At 36.8% G+C, this 13,686-nt stretch overlaps 1 protein-coding gene across 9 annotated transcripts in view; it reads left to right on the top strand.

Annotated features, from left to right (window-relative positions):
* Nucleotides 1–13,319, top strand: part of Cast (calpastatin) — a 95,680-nt gene extending 82,361 nt beyond the window's left edge. For all 9 annotated transcript variants that reach the window (XM_070031034.1, XM_070031031.1, XM_070031037.1 and 6 more), the window contains 8 exons: nucleotides 1,485–1,583; nucleotides 3,582–3,686; nucleotides 4,556–4,648; nucleotides 6,267–6,302; nucleotides 6,917–7,006; nucleotides 8,866–8,937; nucleotides 10,579–10,639; nucleotides 11,976–13,319. In XM_070031034.1, coding sequence (XP_069887135.1) covers nucleotides 1,485–1,583; nucleotides 3,582–3,686; nucleotides 4,556–4,648; nucleotides 6,267–6,302; nucleotides 6,917–7,006; nucleotides 8,866–8,937; nucleotides 10,579–10,626 — 543 coding nt within the window. In that variant the 3' untranslated portion in view covers nucleotides 10,627–10,639; nucleotides 11,976–13,319. The remainder of the gene's footprint in view (nucleotides 1–1,484; nucleotides 1,584–3,581; nucleotides 3,687–4,555; nucleotides 4,649–6,266; nucleotides 6,303–6,916; nucleotides 7,007–8,865; nucleotides 8,938–10,578; nucleotides 10,640–11,975) is intronic.
* The last annotated feature ends 367 nt before the right edge of the window (nucleotides 13,320–13,686 follow it).

Raw genomic sequence — 13,686 nt, 5'->3', positions numbered from 1 at the left:
CTTATTGGTTTTATTGAAATAGCAATAAGGTACCTTCTAAAATAAATAAATTTGTGTTCATTATAACATTATGAAAAACAAAAGTGTTTCAAACATTTTATGGAAATACTAGGATATGTACACAATAATAATAAATATGAACTATATCCAGAAAATAAACTTGATAACATAGCTCACTAGAAAAAGTGGGAAATAAATGTCAGTGACAGATTGTCGATATTTAGAAAAAATGAAGGAAAAAATATTGCTTCAGAAAGTTTTTGGAATAATATATTACACAACATTGAGAAAAATAATACAGCTGAAACCTCATTCCATCTACTACAACATTTAAGCAACATTAGTACATTATACTGCACCTATTTTATGATCGGAAATAAAAATATGCAATGATGATGAGCCAGGTGACTATCAATATAGTCTTTTAAACTTGCAAGGAAAAGAATTTACAATGTACCCCTTTCCAATTTCAAATTGGAAATGTAAACTTTCAAAACAAGCTATGATAATGCACTTGTCAATACTACAAACTTTGTACAAAAATGAAAACCAGAATCAAGAAATTTATAGAAAGAAAACTTTGCTCTTTTTCATTTAATTTTATTGTCAAGATGATATGCAAAGGGGTTACAGTTACATACGTAAGGTAGTGAGCACATTTCTTGTCGAACATTGCTACCTTCTCCCTCATTTTTCTCCCGCTTTCCCTCCCTTCCACTCCCCCCACCAAGTTGTAAAGTTCATTTCCAACACGCTGTCTTGTGAGTATTGCTGTTGCATTGGTTCACCTTTTGTCCTTTGTCTCACCATTGTGTTGTTTCCCTTCCCTTCTCTAATTCAGATAAACGTATGTACACATACCCAGGCTACCACAATCAAATACAGTGACAACAGAATAAAGTATTCAGTGAGTGAAGGCACGAAATTTGAAGATGGTCTCTGGCATATTTTAATAGACACCTGTATATTCTTACTGTGCAAATAAAATTGCTAGTATAAAATAGCATTAAACTTTGTGAAGCAGTGAATTCCTCCTTTAATATACATGATAACAATGTAATTCTGGGAAGCAAAGCCAAAACAAGACATATACACTTGGTCCACTGATTTCAGCAGTGTGAAGCTTAGCAATTTCTGAGAGGGCAGTTTGTAGGAATACAGCCAACACTATAGAAGACACACATAGATCCTATTTTGAGCAATTAACTACAAATTTATTGAAAAGCCTTGAATTTGCAACAAGAAATGTATTGAAAAAACACAGAACTATAAGCCACTGGACTACTAAACAACAGGATAATAAATATGAAATAAAACCCAGCAATCACATTTAATAATATGTAGACATGGGCAGGGCAAAGTACGTGTTTACTATTTGTTTATTTGAATCAAGGAAATAAAACCATAAGTTGTAAAGTGATGGCATTGTGGGAATAGTTTTACATACAGCGTACTAATGAGAAAAATATTGTTTTAATCAAAAGAAATTGGACGATGCTAAACTTTCTGCTGTCATGTCTGAAGTGGTTTCCCAAACCCAAGCTCCTACCACCCAAACTGCAGCTCCGCCCCCAAACACCAGGGTAAGCAACTTGTCTTATTCATATTTCTTCTAGCAATAACAACAAAAGAGACACGAGAATAGATAAAAATATTAAGAAGGCCAGGCACCTTTTGCTTTAGAAGAGCTTATATTGGTGATGAAGGAGATGGCAGAAAGTCTCTGTGAAATAAACAAAATAACATGGGAAAATATTTTACTCATAGTCAAGGAGCTTGTCCATTTATCACCAATATTACAAGTGCAGTAATGTGGATTAGGTATATGTTTAATTACTACATTATAAAAACTCCTTAGTTTCTCCAAATTGATTTTGTTCCTCTATATTTTTCCCTGACACATACTATAATTTACTGTACATTGTTTAACCTCGAATTTATTTTATGGAATTGTCAATGGTTGAGTTTCTCCAAATGTTTTTTTCACATACATATGATGGAAGGGCATTGTTTTCCTCCTGTTTGTGCCAGTAAGAATTTGTCATTTTCATGCTAGCAATACAAAAACTTCAGCATCAATGTTGTTTTAATTATTTACATGTTCTGAGATGAAGCTGTGGAGCCAAAGCTTTTCTTGACTTTCTTGATGAATTACCTCTGCAGTGCCAGGCTGTACATTATCTGCAGCACATTAGAAGACAAAGGGGCTGCCACAATCCAGATGCCATCTCCTCTGGTTAACAACAGAGCCTCATTTGCTAGTTGAGGTGGATTAAGTGAAGTCAGCCCTGCCTCTTACCCTTTTGATGTAGCACAACAGCTTACTTAGTGCTATGGTTTCAGATTCTGATGGATTTTCATCCTGGTTGGTCAGGATGAAAATATCCAGAGACACAGATGACAAAGCCCAGATCGGGTCATAGGTAGCTTGACCATTAGCAACTGTCATACTAGACTCTAGTGAAGCACTTAAAACCAGCAAAATGTGTGTGTGTGTGTGTGTGTGTGTGTGTGTGTGTGCACGCACATGCGCATGCATATGCATGTGTGTTTACATCCACAATAATGAAAGTCCCCATGCAACAGAAAGAACAGTAGAGTAATAATCCAGGCTGCTGTTTGCATTTGAACCTTTAACTACACTCTCACACCAGAGCTCCCACCTGACTGAAGCTGTCTGCTAGGGAGCATTACCAATCACAAATCACAAGGAAGTTATACAATGCTTTTTCTCCATTCATTTTTCCTATTAGAGAATCTATTACTAATGTTTTCTTTAAGGATGTCATGAAAACTAGGGGAAAAAGTTTTATTTAAATAAGAATATATACTATCGACTTAACTACCCAGTCATAATTCATGTAAATTACCTTTCCTGGTGACATGCATTCCAAAAAGACTTCCTGAAAGTAAAGATAGAGATATCTAGCAGTTCAGATATTCTCTGGTGTGTTCTGAGGACTCTTATCCCCAATGCGGCCTCTATGAAGCCCTCAGTCTTATGATAGACAGCAGATCATCCATGGGGTTTTGTGTTCCAGGCAGCAATGGGAATGGCAGTATTGGATTCTACATCCTCCCTCCTCCTGCACTTGGTCCTGCTCTACTTTATGAAGCATACAAAATCTGGCCTTAAAGCACATTCTAAGACCATCCTCTGTTACAAAGTCCTTCATGCAAACCATTTATCATCAGCAAATAGTCATATCCAGTTTTTAGAAAGAATCATGTTTCATTTCTAGATGGAAACAATGTGATTGGTTAAATTGGGTATTAATACCAAATCAGGTGACTTCAAGGTCCCTTGCTGGGGTATGGCCCCCTGATCTGTCACTAAAACTTGCTTAAGCTGCTGGAGGGAGACTAGCAGGGTAGGGGATGGAGCAGTCCTTCAAAGCTGCTATTCTCACCTCCTTTCCCCCCAGAACTTCAGTTCTCTGATTCTGTCAGACCTCTTGCTCCACAACAGGTCTACTTCTAAACATCAGGTCCACTTCTTGAAAGGTAGGGGTTCTTGGGCTAGCTTCTATGATAGTTTGATCAACCAGTGACTAATTCAGAATTTTTTTTACATTTTTTAGCAGAGAGACAAAGAACTTGATGATGCTTTGGATAAACTTTCTGACAGTCTCGGGCAAAGAAAGCCTGACCCTGATGCTAACAAACCAATGGAAGATAAAGTAAAGGTAAAAGAATTATGAATAAGTGAGCCAAGTTCCAGTGGCTCACACCTGTAATCCTAGCTACTCAAGAGGCTGAGATCTGAGGATCACTGTTCAAAGCCAGCCCAGTCCAAAGTCCATGACACTCTTATCTCCACTTAACTACCAAAAAGTCAGAAATGGAACTGTGGGTCAAGTGGTACAGTGTAAACTTCACTACACTATAACCTTCAGTAAACAAGATCAGGGACAGTGCCCAGGCTCTAAATTCAAGCCCCAGACTGGATGTATGCATGCACACGTGCCTGCACAAACTCACACACACAAATAGTCCAAGTTGTAAACTTGGTGTATAGTGAAGTTATTTTTTAATTTGAAAAGTGAAATAATAAAATTTATATACCCCTGCCCTTTTTTCCATCAGTGTGGGTTCTAATGATAATTAAATTTTTAGTTCAAATTAAAATACCAGTACCAGGGGCTGGGAAGGTGGCTCAGTGGTAGAGCACTTGCCTTGCATGCCTGAGGCCCTGGGTTCGATTCCTCAGCACCACATAAGCAAATAGAAAAAGCTGGAAGTGGTGCTGTAGCTCAAGTGGTAGAGCGCTAGCCTTGAGCTGAAGAGCTGAGGGACAGCGCCCAGGCCCAGAGTTCAGGCCCCACAACCGGACCCCTGCCCCCCAAAAAATACCAGTACCAGCAAAATTCATAAATATCAGCTGACATACAGAAGCATATGAGTTAACATTTTTCACCATCTGTTGTTATCTGTTTTGTTGTTCTGTCACTTAAGAAAAAAACAGAAAGACCATGTTTTGTCTCAGAAAATGCTGAATGCATTTTCTAGATAAAAGAGGAAGCAAATAGTCATTATATGTGTTCAATGTTTGTAGGAGAAAGCTAAAGCAGAACACCGAGACAAGCTGGGAGAAAGAGATGACACTATCCCACCAGACTATAGACATCTCCTGGACAATGATGGGCAGGTAAACTGGGACACATGGCTAAATTTGATTTATTCGCAAAAGCTTTATAAAAAATCTCATTTGAAATGAATAGATGCTGTACTCTTAATATAGCATAAAAATTGGTCATAACTGAGTGTTTTTAATGAGCCTCCAGAAGTAACAAGAAAATTAGAAGTGTGTTAATATTTAAGTCAATTCATTAGAGATTCATAGGTGGGAGCCCTAGGGTATAAATGTGTTGAATAATGTTCTTTCACTCTCTGGTCTTTAATAGTCATTCCAAGAGATGTACAAATAGGTTTTTAAATTTTTTTTCAAGAAAGCACTATAAAAGTGACCAATGCAGGTTGGGTATTATAGGTTTCATGCCTGTGATCCCAGCTAACTTGGGGGTCAGAGATTAGGAGGAGGGTCATGGTTTGAGGCCAGCCCAGACAAAATAGCAAGATCCCATCTCAATCAGTAAACTAGATGTGCTGTTATGTACCTGCGGTCCTAGCAACACGGGAGGCTGTGAATTCTCAGTCCAAGCTGGCCCTGGGGGAAGGAAATGTAAAAATATGTATGTAAAAATAAACAAGCAAAAAGAGCCAGAGGTGTGGCTAAAGGGGCAGAAGATTCTGAGTTCAAACCCCAGTATTGCATCCTCCCTCTCCCCAAATGGTCAATTTCTAATGGAATTTCTAAGGAAGCAATCTCTATTAAGGAAAACAGAGGAGGAACAGTATTGGAATGTAGGACAGATTAACATAAATAAAACAACTCCATGACCTGCTTGCTGTTCCTGTCTTCTGCACCATCTCAGTCAGCACTGTTGTGCTTGAGGACAGGCAAAACAGTGTTCACAGTCATGAGCCCTGCTTTGCTTTCAAGAAGTCCCTCGCTTTCTGTCTCTAACATAGCTATATACAGCTTTTCTTATGTGGACCTCTGGTCTGTTTTTCTCCCTCTCCCCTCTCATCAGATGAAACAAGGAAAACTAAATTACATCCTTTTCCTGTACTGTTTTTGAGGAGAAGACACCCCTGCCTGAAATAGAGCTGCCTGCTTCAATGCAGGCAGACTATTGTTAAGGAATCGATTCTCCTTGTTTGTGCTAAAGTTGCCTGGAGAAGGCAATTCTGCATCCCTGGAGACTCCTCCCTGCTTTGATAATGCTGTGTCAATGGGGGAATGTATTATTTAATGTTCATGCCTTTGAAGATGAGGAAATTCCTATCGAGTTAGTCATATGTACAGTTGTGTTTGAAAATACTCTTCGAGAAGGAAAAAAAAAAAAGAAAATACTCTTCAAATCAGAACAAAGTATAGTAAGCTTTAATAAGACTTGAGATGTAAACACAAGTCATTTTTGTACCATTTAAAAATGATATAATTATGACACCAGATGGCATCAAGTTCCTAAATAGTTTATGTGTCCCTTCCAGGATTAGGCTCTTCTAGTTCCCTCAAAGCTACAGAAAAAGGGTGAAGAAAATCTAAGAGAAACGGTTGGGATGCAGGTTTACGAGTTATGCCCACCCCATCTTTTCCAAGTTAAATCATTAGAGGATAGATTCTTTAAATACTGACTATACCTAAGTAAATCTTTTTGAAGATCTACATTTAACAAATAATCTCCCTTGTGTTTTTTAAGGACAAACCAGCCAGCCCAGCTACAAAGAAATCAAAGGTAAATAATACCATAGTTGTGGTTTCAATTAATTTTTAATTCTAGCTATAGTTTTTTTGTTTGTTTGTTTTGTTGGTCGTGGGGCTTGAACTCTGGGCTTAGGCACTGTCCCTATGCTCTTCAGCTCAAGGCAAGTGCTCTACCGCTTGAGCCACAGCGCCACTTCCAGTTTTCTAGTGGTTTATTAGAGATAAGGGTCTCATGGACTTTCCTGCCCAGACTGGCTTTAAACCACTATCCTCACATCTCAGCCTCTTGAATGGCTAGGATTACAGGCATGAGCCACCGGCACCCAGCTATTTTACATTTTAAGAAAGTAAAATTTGTTGAATGCCTGCCTCATGCATTTTTGTATTCTAAAATATGCAATAAGAATTTGTATGTACTATTTATCTCTTAGGTATCTCTTATCTATTCCTCACAAAACCCTGTATGAGATAGATAGGATTGTTTTCTAGGTAAGCAAACTTGTGTTAAAGAGTAGAAGAAAATCATACAGTATCAAATTTTCCTGGCTCATAAATACCTTTTACTTTTCAGTGATGTGAGGTAATGCCCCAAACTGTATTTTGCCTTGTGTTTCTCACTGTGGGTTATATCTATTAATATCCCAGAAACCTGAAGATGACCAAGACCCCATTGATGCCCTCTCAGGAGACCTGGACAGCTGTCCAACTCCAGAACCCTCACAGAACACAGCAAAGGTACTACATCTTCTCCATTGACTTTTCTTTGTAATGTGTATATGCGTGTGTCTGTATATACACATATATATGTATATATATATAATTTTTAAACTGTAGAATCAATGATGCTACAGAGAACCTAAAAAAAAGTAAAGGAAAAAATTCTAAGACTCCCTAAACATTATTTTCATACTTAACTTGTTCTTTCTCTGTATGTTCTCTAAAGTTACACTTAGTCCATAATACATTGTTTAACATGACTTTATCAGTATTTCCCATATTGCTTTGAATTTTCCAAAGCCATGGTTAATTGATTGTCATGCTGTATTTATTTAAATGAGAGAGTCCCTAATTCCCTAGACCTTTTCTGTCACTATCTGGAGTTTCCTTCTATTTTCCTCTCGTCTAGCTGGTTACTCCTTTCCAGCAGGGCTCAGCCTAACCATCAATTCTTTTACCTTTCGCCACCTGGCCTCTTCCCCAGGCTTTCTCTGCATTCAGCTTACCTGTCTGTTAGGTGTGTTATGAGCATCAATCTGTGCTACACACGGGTCTTGACTTTGTGTTAGCCAAAACAAACACTTGAATCTTAGAAGGTGCTCAAAACATGTGATTCAGAAAGAATCAATGATACATAATTCAACAAGTGTGGGGTATTTTACCTACAAGCCATGCCCTCTCATAAAGCAAATAGAAGGAAATATGCAACCAGAAGAATGAATTGGCAGATCTACTTTGCTACTGTGTCAGCTGTTAAGCATAGCCCCAGTTATTGAGTTGCCCATATTAGATGATGTGGACTGAACTTCTTCTAGACCACTTCAGCCTCCTACTACTGATTCCTGTATGTATAGCTAATTAAGACCTTTAGCTAATGGACTTTATTTTCCCATGTGACCCATTCCTGCTCTCTGAACTTATTTTTTAAAGTTGATTTTCAAAATTTTTGTGTATAGTGGGGGGAGGGGGGAAGCGGGGAAGGGAAGTGAAGGGTAAACAAAGGAGGAGGCTGCAATGCTTGGTAAGAAATGTATGCATTATCCTGCCCATGTAATTGTAGCCCCTCTGTACAGTATGTTCTCAAATAAAATAAAATACAATTAAAAAAATTTTTTTGTGTATAAAGTTCATAATGCAAAGCTTTGGAGGATACGTACAGTACTTAACAAAAGTTCCTAGTACAATATAATTTCACTAACTTGAATCTTCATAATATACAATAGATCTTTAAACTTGTTCATCCACTTATTGGCTATTGTATCCATTGATATACCTTTCCTCCCCCAATCTCCCCTATTCTGTCCATAATAATGTTGTTTTTTTTTATTCTTGGTCTCTGTGTATAGGACAAAGATCATGTAGTGTTTTTCTGTGTCTAGCCTATTTCATTTAGCATGACATCCTTAAAATATACCTCTCTTGTGGCATGTGGCAATATCTCCTTATAAGGCTGAATAGTACTACATTTACTTTATCCATTTATTCATCCAAGGATATTTAATTTCTTTCTACGTGTTGGCTATTGTAAACCATAATAGTTGTAGAAGTATACATTCTCACCAACAATGGACTAGGATTTCTCGCATATTTTCCAGCACTTGTTATTTTTTGTCTTTTTGATAACAAGTTCTGTTTTGGTGACAGTAAGGTTTGTGTGAAATCAATTGCATTCTTTTATCCTTTTAACTCTTAAGCACTTTTAACTTTTAAGTACTTCTGGGTACTGTTGCTTACGAAAATCATGACAATAGCATCCACTGTTACTGGTGATCTACAAACTACTAGAAAGTGTAGGCTGGGTTCATTTCATTACAGCCAGTATTTAATTGTTGAGTGGACTGTAATCCAGTAGCCTCACAACTTTTTCTTTGCTTTAGGATAAGACCAAGAAGACTGCCTCCAGTTCCAAAACTCCTAAGAATGGAGGTAAAGCAAAGGATTCTACACAGGTAACCATGGGGCAGCCAATATTAAAATTAATTTAACAATTTTATGAACATAGTTTATTTTTAGTTGCCGACTAATTAGAAAGATTTTAAGCATGCTTAGCTAAGCTGAAATTTTAAGCTGAAATTTTAAAGGTGTGTGTGTGTGTGTGTGTGTGTGTGTGTGTGTGTTTTCTAAGTAACTGTGGGTTTAAAAATGTTAAAAAAAAAAGTTTCATGTTTTTATGTTAAAAACATTTATTAACTCGAGTTGCGTATGTTTCTTGTCCCTTTTCTAAAACTGAGTACATTAAGCATGGGAGGGAGTGTATGAAATCGGGGAAGATGTTAGAGATTTTATGGTTCAATCTGTTCACCAGCGAGGCAGATTCATAAATAATGGACTATTAATTCATGTGTTAGTCAGGTTTTTGCCACTACTATAAAATACTTGAGGCATTTAATTTATAGAGAGGAAATGTTTCTGTGGGTCCATCTATAGTTTTTGAGGAAATGTTTCTGTGGGTCCATCTATAGTTTTTGACAATTCAGCCCATGACTGACTGGCTATATTGCTTTGGGCAGCACATTGTGATGGTAGTGCCTGGTGGAACAAACTGCTTACCTTTTGGACCAGGAAATAAAGAATAAGAGAATGGGGTACCATGATTGACTTTGAGCGTACATTCCCAATGATCTAATGACACCCCCATAATGCTCCAGCTCCTAGAGGAGTGCCATCCTTGGGACCAAGCCTTGTTCCCCATGTTTTTGGGGAGTCATTCAGTGTCCACAATATAGCAGTATATAATTTTTATGTTCCTCTACAAAGTACAGTGGACACTAAGGAATGTGAAGGTATGGGATTCAGTTTAAGTCTTAGACTTGGGCATTTATGTAATACCACAATTTGGAGCTTCTGATTGTTAAAATTACTCAAGCTGTGGTCTGATTAGACAGTTTTTATTTCCCTTAAAATGACCAAAGTATGTGGACAAAATGATTCTAATTGCCATTTTCTGATGATAATGAGAAATGAACCACAAAAAGACACTATCATGTAGGTGTGTCAAACCTGTTCAGAACAAGATCATTGAGTCTTCTTGCAATTGATTCCCAAAGGTTGCAAAAACAGAATTGATAATTGAGTTACTCATGACATATTTTAAATAGGTTAAATTGCTTGTTATTTAATTGTAGTTATACAAAGTAAGTGATCAACCCCTTAACAAAGAAACAGAAGATAGCAATTACAGTGTAATGAGTCTATTCCATGGCTGGACAGGCCCCCCAACTACAGGGAAAAAAAGACAAATCATTATAGAATATTGAAATACTGCCATCTACAAGTATCTGCATTTTTTCCAATACTTAGCCTACAGGGGCCTTTTGTTTTTTTTTTACAAAAATAAGTTGAGAATAAGAAATTTAGGGTAACTTAAAAGTTATTGATAGCTTAGGAACTCAAGGAGGAAGAAAACAGCTTTTGAGTAAATGAAAAAGAGAAACTTAGGAAGGATCATTATATTTTCTCCCATTGACTGCCATTTTCAGTCCCTTTAATTCTGAGGATCTCATTTCCTCATAAACCTTCCTTCCTAGGTCAGTTCTTTAACATTTTTTCCAGAAAACAAAGAGCTGATGGCTTTTTGTGTTCCCTTGTAGAGAACAAAGGAAGTTTCCAAGCCAGATGGTGAAGGAAAAACAAGCTAAAATTTACAATTCGGTAAGTTCAGTGTTATATTGTAAACAAAGAAAACTGTACTTTCTGCTATCCATGTTATGGGAAAAAAAATGAAGGGCACTTAATGAATATTTCATTCTTTCTTTATACTATTATTATGAAGTGCATATTGGAAAGTCAATATTTAGGTCATTAACAGAAATGCATTAAATAGGATGATTGAGCTTCTAGCATGTTTAAAAACATTAATCTTCTGATTCAGAGCCTATTAAAATATTAGGCCAGACTCTTTAAAGAAAATGACCATCTGAGCAGGGTACTGGTGGTATATCCTGTAATCATAGCTACTCAGTAGAGTTGGAGGCTTGCAATTCTAAATCAGTCCAGGCAGAATATCTTTGAGACTGTGTTTCCAAAATAATCAGCAAGAAAGCCATACTTAGAGATGTGGCTCAAGTGGTCGAATATCAGCCATGAGCAAGCAAGCCAAGCAAGACCAAAAGGCCCTGAATTCAAATCCAGGTACTGGCAAAAAATTTAAAAAAAAGAAAAAAGACAAGAAAAGAAAAAAGAAAATGACCATCTGAAGCTAGTAGAACCTTTAAAATTAAGATGGGTTTGACCACTGATTATTGTGGCAAAGCAAATTTTAACATGTTTCAACTTGTAAAATGCCCTTAATTGATACACCCCAAATACCAATGTTTGGTGGGGGGGGGATGTGGAAAGAAAAGACCCTCTCTGAAGTCTCTCAGAAAGGAACAATTTTTAAAAATATTTTTTGTAAAGATACTGTACAGAGGGGTTACAGTTACATGAGTAAGGTAATGACTACTTTTCCTATTGAACATTGTTTCCCCTCCCTTGTTTTTCCCCTACTATCCCTCCCCTTCCCATCTCCCTAACTCCTTCCTCCCCCCAACTCTTGACCATTCATATATCTTAGTTCTGGGAAGTAAAATATTACATATTTGATTCCAAGTGATGGTGACTGAAAAAAATTCCAATAAGTGACTGAATCTCTCAGACCTACACTAAGAAATGATTCTTATGTAAATCTTCAGAGGAGAGCTTTTATTCTTAGCCATAATAGCATAAAAATACTTACTGACCAAAACCTGAAAGTAATCAAAATGTGGGCTAAGTCACATTCAGTATTCCTGTGGCTCATTTTTATTTCATATAAAGGAGGTGTTCTGATTAGAATTTCTCAAAACAATTTTTTCTAGAATTTAATGAAAAACTTCAGTTCGTATACCACTCCCATACTTCCTCACAGAAAATCCTTATCAGTTGCTAGGTACCAAATTTTATGTGCTGTCACATGAAAATCCTCTAACCAATGGTTCACTGAATTTTTTTATTTGAAATTTTTAAGGTATCTGCATATAAAACCTATACCTGGTGGATGGTGACTTTGAAGAACAAAGGATTTCAGCAATAGACAAATTTTCTGGGTGGCTTCTTGATGGTGGTCTCTTAAGCCTTTTGACATCGTACGCATTGATTTGTTATTCTTTTCCAGAAAGAAAATGAATTTGTCTGTTTCACCTGTGTTATTGATTGTTGGTAAACTTTGAATTTTTTACAAATTGCCTTTAGTTAGGTAAGAAAAGGAAGCTTTATATTTGTTAGAGAAGTATATTTGATAAAGTTTCTTAAAGCACCACCTAAAGAAAAATTTAAAACTAGAAAGAAAACTTTGCAAACTTTTGCACATTTTACACACAGTGCCTGTTAAATCTCATTAGTATTTTCAGTTTACACAGCATTTTTTTAGCATTTGGAAAATAATGCTTTAAATATTTGTCAGTGCTCAGATTCCTTTTATTCCCTTTCTTCCTGAGTTTTTGAGCTATATTTGATGTTTCTTTGGGTTAATGTTCATAAGTCAACCCTAAAGTATTGTATATTGGGCATATATCTTCTCTTGGGCTGCTAATAATAAATTAATAATAATGTGGAAAAAACAGAAGAACCGAAAACACCAGTCTCCATTTTTCGTTGGAGTTTTTCTTTCTTTTTTTGGGGGGGGGGTCCAGTCGTGGGGCCTGAATTCTGGGCCTGGGCACTGTCCCTCAGCTCTTCAGCTCAAGGCTAGTGCTCTACCACTTGAGCCACAGCACCACTTCCGGCTTTTTTCTTATGTGGGGCTGAGGAATCGAACCTAGGGCCTTGAGCATGCAAGGCAAGTGCTCTACCACTGAGCCACCTTCCCAGCCCTCGTTGGAGTTTTTCTTTGCCAGGGGTGAGACTTTTGTACCATATAGTCAGATGAAAAATTGACTTCAATTAAGTCAGAGCAGCAAAATACAGGCTAGCAAAAGCACTGGATAGCAAGTCTCAAGAATAAGAATTTTAATTCTAAGAATATTCATATGGCTTGAACTCTGTTGGTTTACCATGTTTTTAAACTGTGGCTTCTGTTCTCACTCCATAAATCCTAGACAGCAGTTTTCACATAGAGCCATTTGTCACACTTGCCTGTAAGCTGTATGCATCTGGCTTTACAGAAGTTAAGTTTACCAAATATAAAAACTAACCTCTGCTTTAAAGATAAAATATATATGTATGTATGTACATGTGTATATGCTGAAATTTAAAGTGCTTTTCCCTCTCAGCAGTTTCAGAACTGGGCTTTGGTATCTGACAACTTTGAATGGATTCTCAGCTCTTTCTGTATAAATAGTTACAAACATTGCACTGATAATGGAATGTGGAATTGTGAGAAATAATTTCATCTTTATTTCCAGAGTATGAATGTGGGAAAGATGCTAGGTACATATCATAGACAGATTTGTAATTTCTTCTTTTCAGAAAGTAAGCCTTACTTAGCATCAATATAAAGCTTTTCTTAGGACTTAACTAACTTCACTAGACATAGTAATGTAAGCAATACTGTCTAGTGGGGGGAAGGGTAAGAAAAAATACTATTACTTATAATGAGCAACAAATTTTGTTAATTTTCTCTAAAATTCTCACTACAAATTACAAATTAGGCACATACCAATTGGATTTCAAATTATACATAGTTACAAGGCTAAGCCCCTGTCCCATTGAAAAAGCAATCATTCTATTTTGAAGGTACT

This window comes from Dipodomys merriami, unplaced genomic scaffold (assembly GCF_024711535.1).
Source record: "Dipodomys merriami isolate MVZ:Mamm:240054 unplaced genomic scaffold, mDipMer1.0.p SCAF_20, whole genome shotgun sequence".
NCBI classification, from domain to species: Eukaryota; Metazoa; Chordata; class Mammalia; order Rodentia; family Heteromyidae; genus Dipodomys; species Dipodomys merriami.
This window is presented reverse-complemented; position numbering and strand designations above follow the sequence as displayed.